The 12,982-nt window shown below is 46.2% G+C and overlaps 1 protein-coding gene across 1 annotated transcript; it reads right to left on the bottom strand.

The window, feature by feature from the left end:
- Positions 1–214: 214 nt before the first annotated feature.
- LOC132406351 (uncharacterized) lies at positions 215–10,705 on the bottom strand. The gene is made up of 2 exons (XM_059991899.1): positions 9,937–10,705; positions 215–2,036 (listed from the first exon to the last, which is right to left on the bottom strand). Exons 1-2 carry the CDS (start codon positions 10,651–10,653, stop codon positions 1,755–1,757), a joined length of 999 nt encoding a protein of 332 aa, XP_059847882.1. The 5' UTR covers positions 10,654–10,705; the 3' UTR covers positions 215–1,754.
- Between the last annotated feature and the right edge of the window lie 2,277 nt (positions 10,706–12,982).

The following is a 12,982-nucleotide window of genomic DNA, read 5'->3' as shown; positions in this document are numbered from 1 at the left end:
CCTCGTTCCTTTTAACCCTCTCCCCTCTTACATGTCTAACACAATGGGCTGCAAGTCCGCTGATGAACGATATCACCTACCCCACAGGGAAGTGAGCAGGAATGACTCATCTGTATGGGGAGGATATCCTAGACTGCCATTGTTTGCTGGTCTTCAGAGAACAGATAGTCTCTGTTGGTGACAAGGTGTGAAGAATGTACATTGACAGCAGAAACACACAAACAAGTTAATTTTTATTCCAAGGTAGTATAAATGGCAACATCAAGAAATAATTCTTCAAAGTAGCTTGAAAAATAAAACTCAATTGGTTTATTTTAAACCTCTCTTAGAAGAAATTGTCACCACATCCTTCATTGGCAACTGCTCTGTTTGAATGCAGAGACTGGACCCATTCTTAGTATCTGACCAATGTTTCTGTCTGGACATGGTACATCAGCAACCAGTCAGACCTGGGGCTGTTATAGAAAAACTTGAATATTTACCGAACACTTCTGACAAACACTTCCAGATGGAGATCAATCTGACAGCAACAGGAAATTGTGATGAAATTCAACCCTTCCTGAAGAGGAAAATAATCCTGTCCAAACAGAAAGAAATACATAGCTTGTGCCAAAAGACTTCAAAGCAAATTATCCCTGAGGTGAGGATTTTGGGTCTGCGTTTTCTGACATGGCTTGTGGTGAAGTTAAAAGCAGGACTGTAATCATAAAATAAATAAATCTTTATTCAGCCCTCATAATTAAAATTGAAAAGAAGTGGGGAAGGGCAGATAAACTGCGTGCTCTGCAGCAGAAGCTCTGATCTCTGGCATTGATCCTGTTTGTGACCTGTGTTATTTTGCCTCTGACCATTAAAGCCATTAAGATTTCCCTTTTGGCCGTGATCAACGATGTTGTTATTGAGTGATGTGGAGATGGAAACCTCTTCTCTGAAGCTCATCCCATTGAAATACATTGTCGATTAGTCACTCTAGCAGTAAAGACTATCCAAAGGAAATCTAAAGCTAAAACAAAACTGCTGGAAACACAGCATGTTGTGGTACCTATATTGTACATCTCTCCCTCTGCCACATAGAATGAACTGACTTTATTTTACTTTTCCAGTCTTTGCCTTGAAACATCAAACTCTGTTTCTCTTTTTGAACTCCTGCATTTTCTGGTTTTGAAGACTTTGACCTCCAAACTCCACTTGCAACTTTGGTCTCAGTCTAAAAGCTTGCCATGGCGTATCTGCCAGGAATTGTCTTTGTTGGGTTAGAAATGTTGTATAATACAGCAGTTAACTTTATACACAATGTCTATACCAGTTGGCAATGGTAACTGATCCACTAAAGATTTTCAGTCTTCAAACCTCCTACCCGAATCACAAAATCCAACAGTTTGAACACCACTGGTACTTTGAGAAAAAGACAGAAAGATGTCATCCTGAAATGTTAATAGTGCTATTTTCTCTCCTGACCAGATGAGTGCCTCCCACACTCTCTTACCTGATACCCTTTAGCAGTGACATTTTGTTTTACTATTACCAAAACATTAAAGATGAACATATCTATTGTCTTGTTAAATACCTGGCACCTTTACTATGCACCAAGTACCTTAGTTAACTGTCTTTTACAAATGGAACAGTGACAACAAAGACAGTCAGTGTCCTCAAAGTGGAGTTGGACGCTAAAGAAGAAAATATCAAATGCATCTTGAAAGCTCTTACATCCGAAAGTTGACCATCAATCAGTTGAATGCTCTTTCTTGCTGTCCTCACCCGTCCTGGGCTACTTCACGTTTCCTCTCTTCCCTTGTTACACGATGGATTCCTGAAATATTGTCACCCTCAAAAAGCAGTTCCCAGGTGTAGTCCTCCTCGATTTGAGGTACACGCACCCCTCCAATCTCCTTCTTCACCAGTCCAGAGAAAGAAGTGAGGTATCTTTGAGCCCCTTCCACGTGACATTGTTGCTCATTCACCATACACTTCACTGAGAAGTAACGCTCCAACACTTGGAGGCCCAGATCAGCAGCATTCTCCATTTGAGTTAGAGTCTGAGGAGTTAGAACACAGAACATAAAACAGTGCAGCACAGGAAAAGCCCTCTGGCCCCCAATGTTGTGCCAAACCATATTAAATTCATAATTAAGTACCCAGGTAAACTAATCCCTTCTACCCACACAATGCTAACATCCCTCTATTCTCTGCACATTCATGTGCCTTTCTAACAGCCTCTTAAATATCTCTGTTGTATCTGTCTCCACCACCACCCCTGGCAATGTATTTAGGCGCCCACCACTCTATGTTAAATACTTGACCTGCGCGTCTCCTTTGAACTTAGCCCTCTCGGCTGCTCTCTAATATTAGACATACCAGAGTTAGAAGTGAAAAGTACTTGTTAGCCAATGTGCATACTGGTACTAAATAAGCAACAATCAGAAGGTACTTTAATGGGTTAATGAGTCAATGATTTACCACACAGCCATTTAGCCTCTAGTATGTGGATTGGCAGCTTGGGAGACTGCCATGCTAGAGGAACTCAGCCATTTGAGCAGCATCTATGGAGGCAGAGCGTTTGTCAGCATTTTGTATCCCAAAGCAGGGTGCCAAGCAAAAGTCAGATTTATTTATTTATCACATGTACATCAAAACATGCAGTGAAATGTGTTATTTGCATTAATAACCAACACACCTAAGATTACAGTGGGACAGACCGCAAGTGTCACCACATATTCCAGCAACAACAAAAAGCAGCAAAATAGCACACCAAGCAACAAAGCAAAACAAGACTTATTTCTCCCAACCTCGCACATTCACGATCCTCCAACCCCAGGACAGGCTACCTCCAGCCTTCAAAAGACTCATGGATTCATAGACCTTCGGCCTTCAACTTCTCGAGCAGACTCACAGTCTTGGGGCTGTGGCCGTCGGGCCTTAGACTTCTGGGCTTCCAATTGACTTTCAGGCTTTGATCTTCAGTATCGACCCAGGACTCACTGATAACAGTGAAGCAGAACTCTGGTTGAGGACTGAAGTCCAGACTGGCTGATGAAGGGACCCAAACATCAGGCCTCCAACTCCAGTCTTGCCAAAACATCGACAATCCCTCTGTATCTACAGATGCTGCCTGACCCACTGGGTTCCTCCAGGTGCTTCTCGCCCTGGTCTGAGGGTGATGAGGGATGCCTGAGTAAATGTGATAATCCCCCCTTGAGTCACAGAGCACCACGGCACAGGAACAGGCCCTAGACTATACCGAACTGTTAACCTGCTTGGACCTATCAACCCACACCTGGACCATACCTCTCCTATCCATGTACTTATCCAAACTCCTCTTAAATGTTGAAATCAAACCCACACCTACCACTTTCACTGGCAGCTCGATCCACACTCTCACCATCATTTGAATGCAAAAGTTCCCCTCAGGTTCCCTTGAAATATTTCACCCTTCACCCTTAACCTAACTAGACCTTTAGTTCTAGTCACCAAATGTCAATAGAAAACGCCTGTTTACATTAACTCCACCTATACCCCTCTTGTCATTCTCCTCCACTCCAGTGAATAAAGTCCTCAGCCACTGAGCCTTTCCCTTAACTCAGATCCTCCTGTCAACATGCTTGTAAATCCTCTCTTTACTCTTTCAATCTTTTTGATACCTTTCTTTACAACCCCATCTACCTATAAAGTTAATTTCAAGGAATTATTGATTTGTACTCCCAGATCCTTCTGTGCTACCGCATTCCACTGTGCTCTACCGTTCACTTTGTAAGTCGTGTCCTGGTTTGTTCTCCCAAACTACAACACCTCACACTTGTCTGCATTAAATTTCATCTGCCAGTTTTCAGGCCATTTTTCCAGTTGGTCCAGATAGCGCTGCAAGCTTTGACCACATTCTTCGTTGTCCACTACACCCCCAATCTTGGTGTCATTTGAAAATTTACAGATCCAGTTTATCACATTATCATCCAGATTGTTGATATAGACAACAAACAACAGCGTACCCAGCACTGATCCCTGTGGCTCACCACTTGTTGCATGCCTCCAGTCAGAGAGGCAGCCATCTACAACCACCTGGCTTCTTCTGAGAAGCCAATGTCTAATCCATTTTACTAGCTCATCCAAAAGCAACTGAACCTTCTTGACCATTCTCCATGTGGGATTTTGACAATAGCCTTGATAAAGACCACGTAGACAACATTCACTGTCTTTCCTTCATCAACTTTCCTGGTAATCTTCTCAAAAAATTCTCTTGGTTAGACGTGATCTACCATGCACAAAGCCATGTTGACTGTCACTAATCAGTCAGTCTATCCTATATATATCTGGTCTGTATCCCTCCATGCCCTGCACAATCAGCAGCTTAAATACCACTAGTATATCTGCCACCACATTATCCCAGGCACCTACCGCACTCCATGTAAAAAAAAACCTGCTTTGCACATCTCCTTTGAACTTTCCCCCTCTCACCTTAAATGCAAGTCACCCTTGTATTGACATTTCTACCATGGAAAAAAGCTTCCGACTGTCCACCTTACCTATGCCTCTCATAATCTCATCAGATCTCCCATGAGCCTGCGATGTTCCAGAGAAAACAACCCAAGTTTGTCTTTTACATTTTCTAGTACTTGGGTGGGGGGGGGGGGGAAGATTCACAGTACTTGTGACATTAGTAAACCAATTACAAATCTAGAACAACTCAGTCATAGAGTAATATAGCACAGAAAAAGGCCCTTCAGCCCAATGTGTGCCTGCTGACCATAGTGCCCACTAAGATAAACTATATCTGAACTTCTAAGAATTAAGAAGAAATCAGTGAGTTCTTTACGATACATTCAGTGGCCACTTTATTAGGTACATTCTCCTCTGACGTCTCTCATTATCAAGGTGATTTCACCCACAGAACAGTCACTTATGGGATGTTTCTTGCTTCTCGCACCATTCTTTCTAAACCCTTGAGTAGGGTCCATGGACCCCAGGATGGGAACCCCTGATCCACAGACTGTTGTGCATGAAAATCTCAGGAGACCACTCTGTTCAGCACTAACAATCATTCCACAGTCAAAGTAACTTGGATCACATTTCCTTCCCCATTTTGAAGTTTGGTCTGAACAACTGAACCTCTTGATCATGTTTGCATTTAGTGCATTGAGTTGCTGCCATATGATTAGCTTATTAGATACTTGCATTAACAAAGATGTACAGGTGTACCTAACATATGTAAACACGAGGAAATCTGCAGATGCTGGAAATTCAAGCAACAGACACAAAATGCTGGTGGAACGCAGCAGGCCAGGCAGCAACTACAGGAAAAGGTACAGTCGACATTTCGGGCTGAGACCCTTCGTCAGGACTAACTGAAAGAAGAGATAGTAAGAGATTTGAAAGTGGGGGGGGAGGGGGAAATCCAAAATGACAGACATATCAGAATGGGAATGGGACGTAGAATTAAAATGTGTGGCCACTGGGAGATCCTGCTTTCTCTGGTGGACACAGCGTAGGTGTTTAGCGAAACAGTCTCCCAGTCTGTGTTGGGTCTCACCAATATATAGAAGGATGCACCAGGAGCACTGGACGCAGTATACCACACCAGCCGACTCACAGGTGAAGTGTCGCCTCACCTGCAAGGACTGTCTGGGGCCCTGAACGGTGGCGAGGGAGGAAGTGTAAGGGCAGATGTAGCACTTGTTCCGCTTACAATAAGTGCCGGGAGGGGGATCGGTGCAAAGGGATGGGGGGGGGGGGGGGAACGAATGGACAGGGAGTTGCATAGGGAGCGATCCCTGCAGAAAGCAGAAAGGGGGGGGGGGGAGGGAAAGTTGTGCTTGGTGGTGGGATCCTGATGGAGGTGGCAGAAGTTACGGAGAATTATATGTTGGACCTGGAGGCTGGTGGGGTGGTAGGTGAGGACAAGGGGAACCCTATCCCGAGTGGGGTGGTGGGTGGATGGGGTGAGGGCAGATGTGTGGGAAATGGGAGATGTGTTTGAGAGCAGAGTTGATGGTGGACGAAGGGAAGCCCCTTTGTTTAAAAAAGGAAGACATCTCCTTCGCCCTGGAATGAAAAACCTCATCCTGAGAGCAGATGAGGCGGAGACGGAGGAATTGTGAGAAGGGGATGGCATTTTTGCAAGAGACAGGGTGGTAAGAGGAATAGTCCAGGTAGCTGTGAGTCCATTGACTTATAGTAGATATCAGTAGATAAGCCGTCTCCAGAGATGGAGACAGAAAGATCAAGAAAGGGGAGGGAGGTGTCGGAAATGGACCAGGTAAATTTGAGGGCTGGGTGAAAGTTGGAGGCAAAGTTAATGAAGTCAACAAGCTCAGCATGCGTGCAGGAGACAGCGCCAATGCAGTCGTTGATGTAGCAAAGGAAAAGTGGGGGACGGATACCCGTATAGACTTGGAACATGGACTGTTCCAACAAAAAGACAGGCATAGCTGGGACACATGTGGGTGCCCGTGACTTCACCTTTGGTTTGGAGGGTTAATTCCACGTCCCATTCCCATTCTGATATTTCTATCCATGGCCTCCTCTACTGACAAGATGAAGCCACACTCAGGTTGGAGGAACAACACCTTATATTCCGTCTAGGTAGCCTCCAAACTGATGGCATGAACATTGATTTCTCTAACTTCTGTTAATGCCCCTCCTCCTCCTTACCCCATCTGTTATTTACTTATTATTCCCCCCCACACACACACCTTTTTTTCCCTCTCTGCCCCTCTCACCATCACTCCTTGCCTGTTCTCCATCTCCCTCTGGTGCTCCCCTCCCCCATTCTTTCTCCCGAGGCCTCCCGTCCCATGATCCTCGCCAGCTCTGTATCCCTTTTGCCAATCAACTTTCGAGCTCTTAGCTTCACCCCTCCCCCTCTCAAATCTCCTACTATCTCTTCTTTCAGTTAGTCCTGACGAAGGGTCTCGACCCAAAACATCGACTGTACTTCTCCCTATAGATGCTGCCTGACCTGCTGCGTTCCACCAGCATTTTGTGTGTGTTACCTAACATATGTGCCCACTGAGTGTATAGGAACAGAATTAGGCCATTTAGCCGAATGAATCTGTCCTGCCATTCAATCATGGCTGATTTTTTTTCTTCCACCTTTTCCCTGTAATGAACCAAGAACTTATCAATCTCTGCCTTAAATATACACAATGATTTGGCTTTCATAGTCCTCCTTGGCAATGAACTCAACTACGATAAGATAGATTCTTGACCTTTGCGACTTATTGTCTACCTCGACAGCTCTTTCTTTGTAACTGTAACACTCCATTCTGCATTCTGTTACTCTTTGTACTTTGTATTACCTCAATGCACTGTTATAATAAATTGATCTGTATGAACGGTATGCGAGCCAAGTTTTTCACTGTACCTCGGTACATGTGATAATATTAACCAGTTTATTTCTGGTGGAAGAAATTCCTCCTCATCTCTGTTCTAAAGGGCACCCTTCCATTCTGAGGCTGTGCCCTTAAATCCGAGACTCCTCCACCATAGGAAACATCTTCTCCATCTAGACCTTTCAATGTTCAATTGGTTTTCAATCAGATCTCTACCCCCGCAACCTTCTGAGCTCCATCGAGCTCAGGCCCAGAGATATCAAACACTCTTCATACATTAAACACAAAGTTCACTGCAGATGCTGTGGTCAAATCAAGATGTACAAAAAAGCTGGATGAACTCAGCAGGTCGGGCAGCATCTGTTGAAAGAAGCAGTCAACGTTTCGGGTCAAAACCCTTCGTCAGGACTCACCTGACCCGAAACGTTGACTGCTTCTTTCAGTGGATGCTGCCCGACCTGCTGAGTTCATCCAGCTTTTTTGTACTCCTCATACATTAACTGCTAAAGGTACATCTCTTTATTTTGAGGCTGTGAAGTGTAATGCAGAAGGGTTAAAGCTGGTTTATATTCATCTACATATGATACAAAAATAGGTGGAGGGTCAGCTAGAGTTGAAGAAGCAGGGAGGCTACAAAAGGATGGCTTGGAAAAATGGGCAAAGAAGTGGCATACAGAATACAGAGTATGGAAGTGTATGGCCATACACTTTGGTAGACGGAATAATGGCATTGACTCTAAGACCATAAGACTAGGGAGCAGAGTAGGCCATTCGGCCTAACGAGTCTGCTCTGTCATTTCATCAAGGTTGATTTAATAATCCTCACAATCCCATTCTCCTGCTTTTTCCTTGTAACATTTGAAACGCTGATTAATGAAGAACCTATCCAGCTCCACTTTAATTATACTCAATGACTTGGCTTCCATAGCCAAGACTGTTTTCTAAAAAAGGAGAGATTCCAGAAATCCAAGGTGCAGCATTCCTAAAAGCTAATGTGCAGGTTGATTGGTAGTAAGGAAGACAAATGCATTCATTTCGCACAGACTAGAATAGGGGTAGTGAGGATAAGCTCCCACTACCTATTAACTGCTCCAACGGTATGCGTCTCAAATAGCCACTGATAACCAAGTCCAACTCCTGGCCTTCAAGTGTAGCTTAGCTACTAAGCCCGGCGGAACCACTTTTACTGAGAGGAGAAAGGGCAAAGCGAGGTTGCTGGCGCCTTAAAACCACTCACTTCAGGCAGACAGGGCTCATCAATTTGGTTGGCAGATCATCTAGAAGGAAAACTCTGATCTTAAATCTCCTGGCGGCTATACCCACTGATGGGAAAAGCTTTGGGAGTAAACCTCGAGGAAAAATTTGGAGCTGGAGACTCTAAGGCAGTCCTATGTTGAGTTCAACATGACTGGCATCACTGGTGCCAGACTATATCGGTCTCTGCTGTTCCATCAGCTGTGTGGAGAGGAGCCTGCAGCACGGGCAACAACGTGCTCTCCATATTGTACATCCCTGGCTTGCGTATCAGCTAGGATGCAATATCCATGGTTGACCCTGACAAACAAAGGGCCTCGGGAATTCTAAGGCTTTATAAGACGTTGTGTCCAACCACATTTGGAGTATCGTGAACAGTTATGGGCCTCGTCTTTTAATGATTTTATTTTATTTATCAGTTTTTGAATTTTATTTATGCAGTGCGGAACGGGCTCTACTGGATCTTCGAGCCATGCCGCCCAGCAACCCACCAATTTAATCATAGCCTAATCATGCACCAGTTTACAATGACCAATTAACTAACTGGTATGTCTTTGACCTGTGGAAAGAAACTGGAGCACCAGGAGGAAACCCACACGCAAAGGGGCATGGAACTTACAAACTTGCTTACAGAGCATGCCGGAATTGAACTCTGACCTAAACACCCTGAGCTGTAAACAGCAGTTCGCTAACATGGCGCCCTAAAAAACAATATGCTGGTATTGAAAAGAATCCGGATGTTCACCAGAATAAAGGTGAACATCCAGACTTATGAAATTGTTAACGCGTGAAAAGTGTTTTATGTCTCTGGGCCTGTACTCACTAAAATGTAGAAGACAGTTGGGGGATCACTTGGAAACCCACTGAATATTGAAAGGCCCAGATAGAGTGGAAGTGGAGAGGGTGTTCCCAGTAGTGGGAAAATCTAGCACCAGAGGGCACAACCTCAGGATAAAGGGGCAACTCTTTAGAGCAGAGATGAGGAGGAATTTCTTTGGCCAGGAATGGTGAATCTGTGGAATTCATTGCCTCAGACAGCAGAGGAAGCCAAGTCACTGGGTGCATTTAAAGTGGAGGTTGAGTGAGGGGATTAAGGGTTATAGGGATAAGGCAGGAAAATGGGGTTGGGAGGGGACAGTAGAGCAGATTCTGTTTGTATGGCTTATAGTCTTGCGGTAATATGATCTTGTGATATTATGATCCTGCAGTATTGTGGTATTATGCTTGTGTTTTATACTGGTCTTATGGACATGATGTTGTGATATTATGGTCTTGAGGTATTATGAACTTGTGGTCATGGTGTTGTGGTATTATAGTCATGGGGTGTTATGGACGCACTACTGTGGTCTTGGAGTATTACCTGCAGGGTTACAATGACCTGGCACTGGGTGCTGGGGGAAAGCCTCCCGTTGGCCCAGGCCGCAGTGTCCCGCAGCAGGGCAGCGAGTAGGGCCGCCTCTCCGCCCACGTCCCGGTCCCCCCGCAGGAACTCGTCGGCGCCGTCCAGAAGGATGAGGGCGGGCGGCCTGGCCGGACTTTCGTGTAGGGAGGCCACGGCGTGCAGCAGCTGCCGGGCCGAGCGGGGGTACACCAGCTGCAGTCGCCGTAGGCCGGGGGGCTCCAGCTGCAGCAGCGGGGCGGGCAGCGCCCGTAGCGGGCGGGGGGCGAGTAGGAGCACCCGCCCCCCGTCTCGGCCCGCCACCGCGGCGGCGGCCTGGAACAGTAGCCAGGTCTTGGCCTGGGACCTCGTCCCCATCAACAGGCAGCCCCCCATGTCCGAGCCGTCCCAGATCCCGGGATCCACCGAACTCACGGGACCTACAGTCCTCCCGAGGTGTATAGCATTGCAGGGATCTTCAGTATTCCCGGCGCCTCCAGAGTTCCCCGAATTTCTAATGTTCGCGAAATCCCCAGTCTTCACAGTATCAACAGTACTCCTGGGACCGTAGGATGGTTTGTTCGCAGAATCCCCAGAACCACTTGGGTTTCCATTATTCCTGAGATTTCCAGTAGTCCCGGGGTTCCCAGGAGCTCCAGTTCTGAAGGCGCCAAGAACTTGCAACAGAACCGCGGCCATCGCCGCCGAACCCGTTCCACTTCCTGGTTCAAAAGCTGCGGGTTCCCGCTGAGATTTAAAACACCAACAACAACCACGTCTATTTACTTAGCAGCCGGCCCAGCCTTCGAGCCGCTTCAATGAACACTGGCAGAACATTTACAGCGAGCCCGAGAGGGAAATGCTTAAAAAAAACTCGTTTATTTCTGGGCTGCGGGTGTTACTGGTCAGACTGACATTTAATCGACACGTCTCCGTCAAGACGAGAAATGGCAAACTTACCCCTAAAACATTTTAGTGAAACAGAACCGTCAACACCCCACAATCATTTAATTTAACCTACTGTTCCCACCATTCCTTTGTCTGGCTAACAGAAAACCGAAGTGCAGGTTTAAATGGGCCATGATCTGGAGAACGAAATATAATGTGTCAGGTGGATTGTTATGCCTTTCTCAGTTTTTAAGCATTTATGTAAATGATGGTTATGAAAGGATGCAGGTACACAGTCACAGTGCCCTAGGGTAGTGGTAACAGTGAGATCACTCGAGTTAATACCAAGGGGTTGTCTGTCTGTGGGTCCTCAGGAGGCTGGAGAAGCTGATTCTCATCCACATAGCCGGGATGTTAGGGTGAATTCAAGGGTCCCAGTGAAGGGTCTCAGCCCGAAACATCGACTGTTTTCTCTTTTCCATAGATGCTGCCTGGCCTGCTGAGTTCCTCCAGCATTTTGTGTGTGTTGCTTGGATTTCCAGCATTTGCAGATTTTCTCTTGTTTGTGACTGGACTACCACACTGTGGAGTCTCCTCCAAGGATGCCTATCCTGAAGAAATTTAAATCTTCCGTTCGATGGGAGTTCAGTGAAACCCTCTCTCACTGCTCCCCCTCTGTGATCTCTGCTGCCCTCTGACCATGTAGTTACCCAAACCTGCTACCACAGCCTGGGAACACGCCTTCACCACCATCTTGTACCGCATGGCTTCCAGATCGGTTTTCAAGCTTCTCAATTCAGAGCTTCTGAGGAGCCCAGGTACTCACATTCAATTAACACACACACAATGCTGGTGGAACGCAGCAGGTCAGGCAGCATCTATAGGGAGAAGCGCTGTCGACGTTCCGGGCCGAGACCCTTCGGCAGGACTAACCGAAAGGAAAGATAGTAAAAGATTTGAAAGTAGGAGGGGGAGGGGAAAATGTGAAATGATAGGAGAAGACCAGAGGGGGTGGGGTGAAGCTGAGAGCTGGAAAGGTGATTGGCAAAAGGGATTCAGAACTGGAGAAGGGAAAGGATCATGGGACAGGAGGCCTAAGGAGAAAGAAAGGGGGAGGGGAGCACTAGAGGAGAACAGGCAGAGTGATGGGCAGAGAGAGAAAAAAAAGGAGGGGGGAAAGTTAAATATATCAGGGATGGGGTAAGAAGGGGAGGAGGGGCATTAACGGAAGTTAGAGAAGTCAATGTTCATGCCATCAGGTCGGAGGCTACCCAGCCGGTATATAAGGTGTTGTTCCTCCAACCTAGATGAACCCACACTCAGGTTGGAGGAACAACACCTTATATACCAGCTGGGTAGCCTCCAATCTGATGGCATGAACATTGACTTCTCTAACTTCCGTTAATGCCCCTCCTCCTTACCCCATCCCTGATATATTTTGCTTTTCTCCCCCCCCTCCTTTTTTTTCTTTTTTTGCCCATCACTCTGCCTATTCTCCATCTCCCTCTGGTGCCCCCCTCCCCCTTTCTTTCTCCCGAGGTCTCCCATCCCATGATCCGCTCCCTTCTCCAGCTCTGTATCCCTTTTGCCAATCAACTTTTGAGCTCTTGGCTTCAACCCATCCCCTCTCAAATCTCTTACTATCTCTTCTTTCAGTTAGTCCTGACGAAGGGTCTTGGCCCGAAACGTCGACTGTGCTTCTTCCTATAAATGCTGCCTGCCCTGCTGCATTCCACCAGCATTGTGTATGTTACTTGAATTTCCAGCATCTGCAGATTTCCTCATGTTTGACTCACATTCAATCGACAGCCTCTCTGACCGGTTTCTTCGTGCTACGTTTTCCGCCATGGGGTACCAGGGGTCCCTATCCCAGTCACTTCCACCACTCCACTTTCTCCCTCCACCACCTGCAATTTTATAAGACCCGATGGAGCATCTCGGCCCAAATGTTGACTGTTCACTCTTTTCTACAGTTCCTCCAGCATTTTGTGTGTGTTGTACCTTATAGTTTTGGACAGTTCTGCCACTGGAAACGGACTCCATCCTATCAAATCTATGCCTTTCGTAAAATGATATAAAGTTCAAAGTATATTTATTATCAAAGTACATATATGTCACTATATACAAGCCCAAGATTTAT

Source organism: Hypanus sabinus, chromosome 16 (assembly GCF_030144855.1).
Source record: "Hypanus sabinus isolate sHypSab1 chromosome 16, sHypSab1.hap1, whole genome shotgun sequence".
Lineage (NCBI taxonomy): Eukaryota > Metazoa > Chordata > Chondrichthyes > Myliobatiformes > Dasyatidae > Hypanus > Hypanus sabinus.
This window is presented reverse-complemented; position numbering and strand designations above follow the sequence as displayed.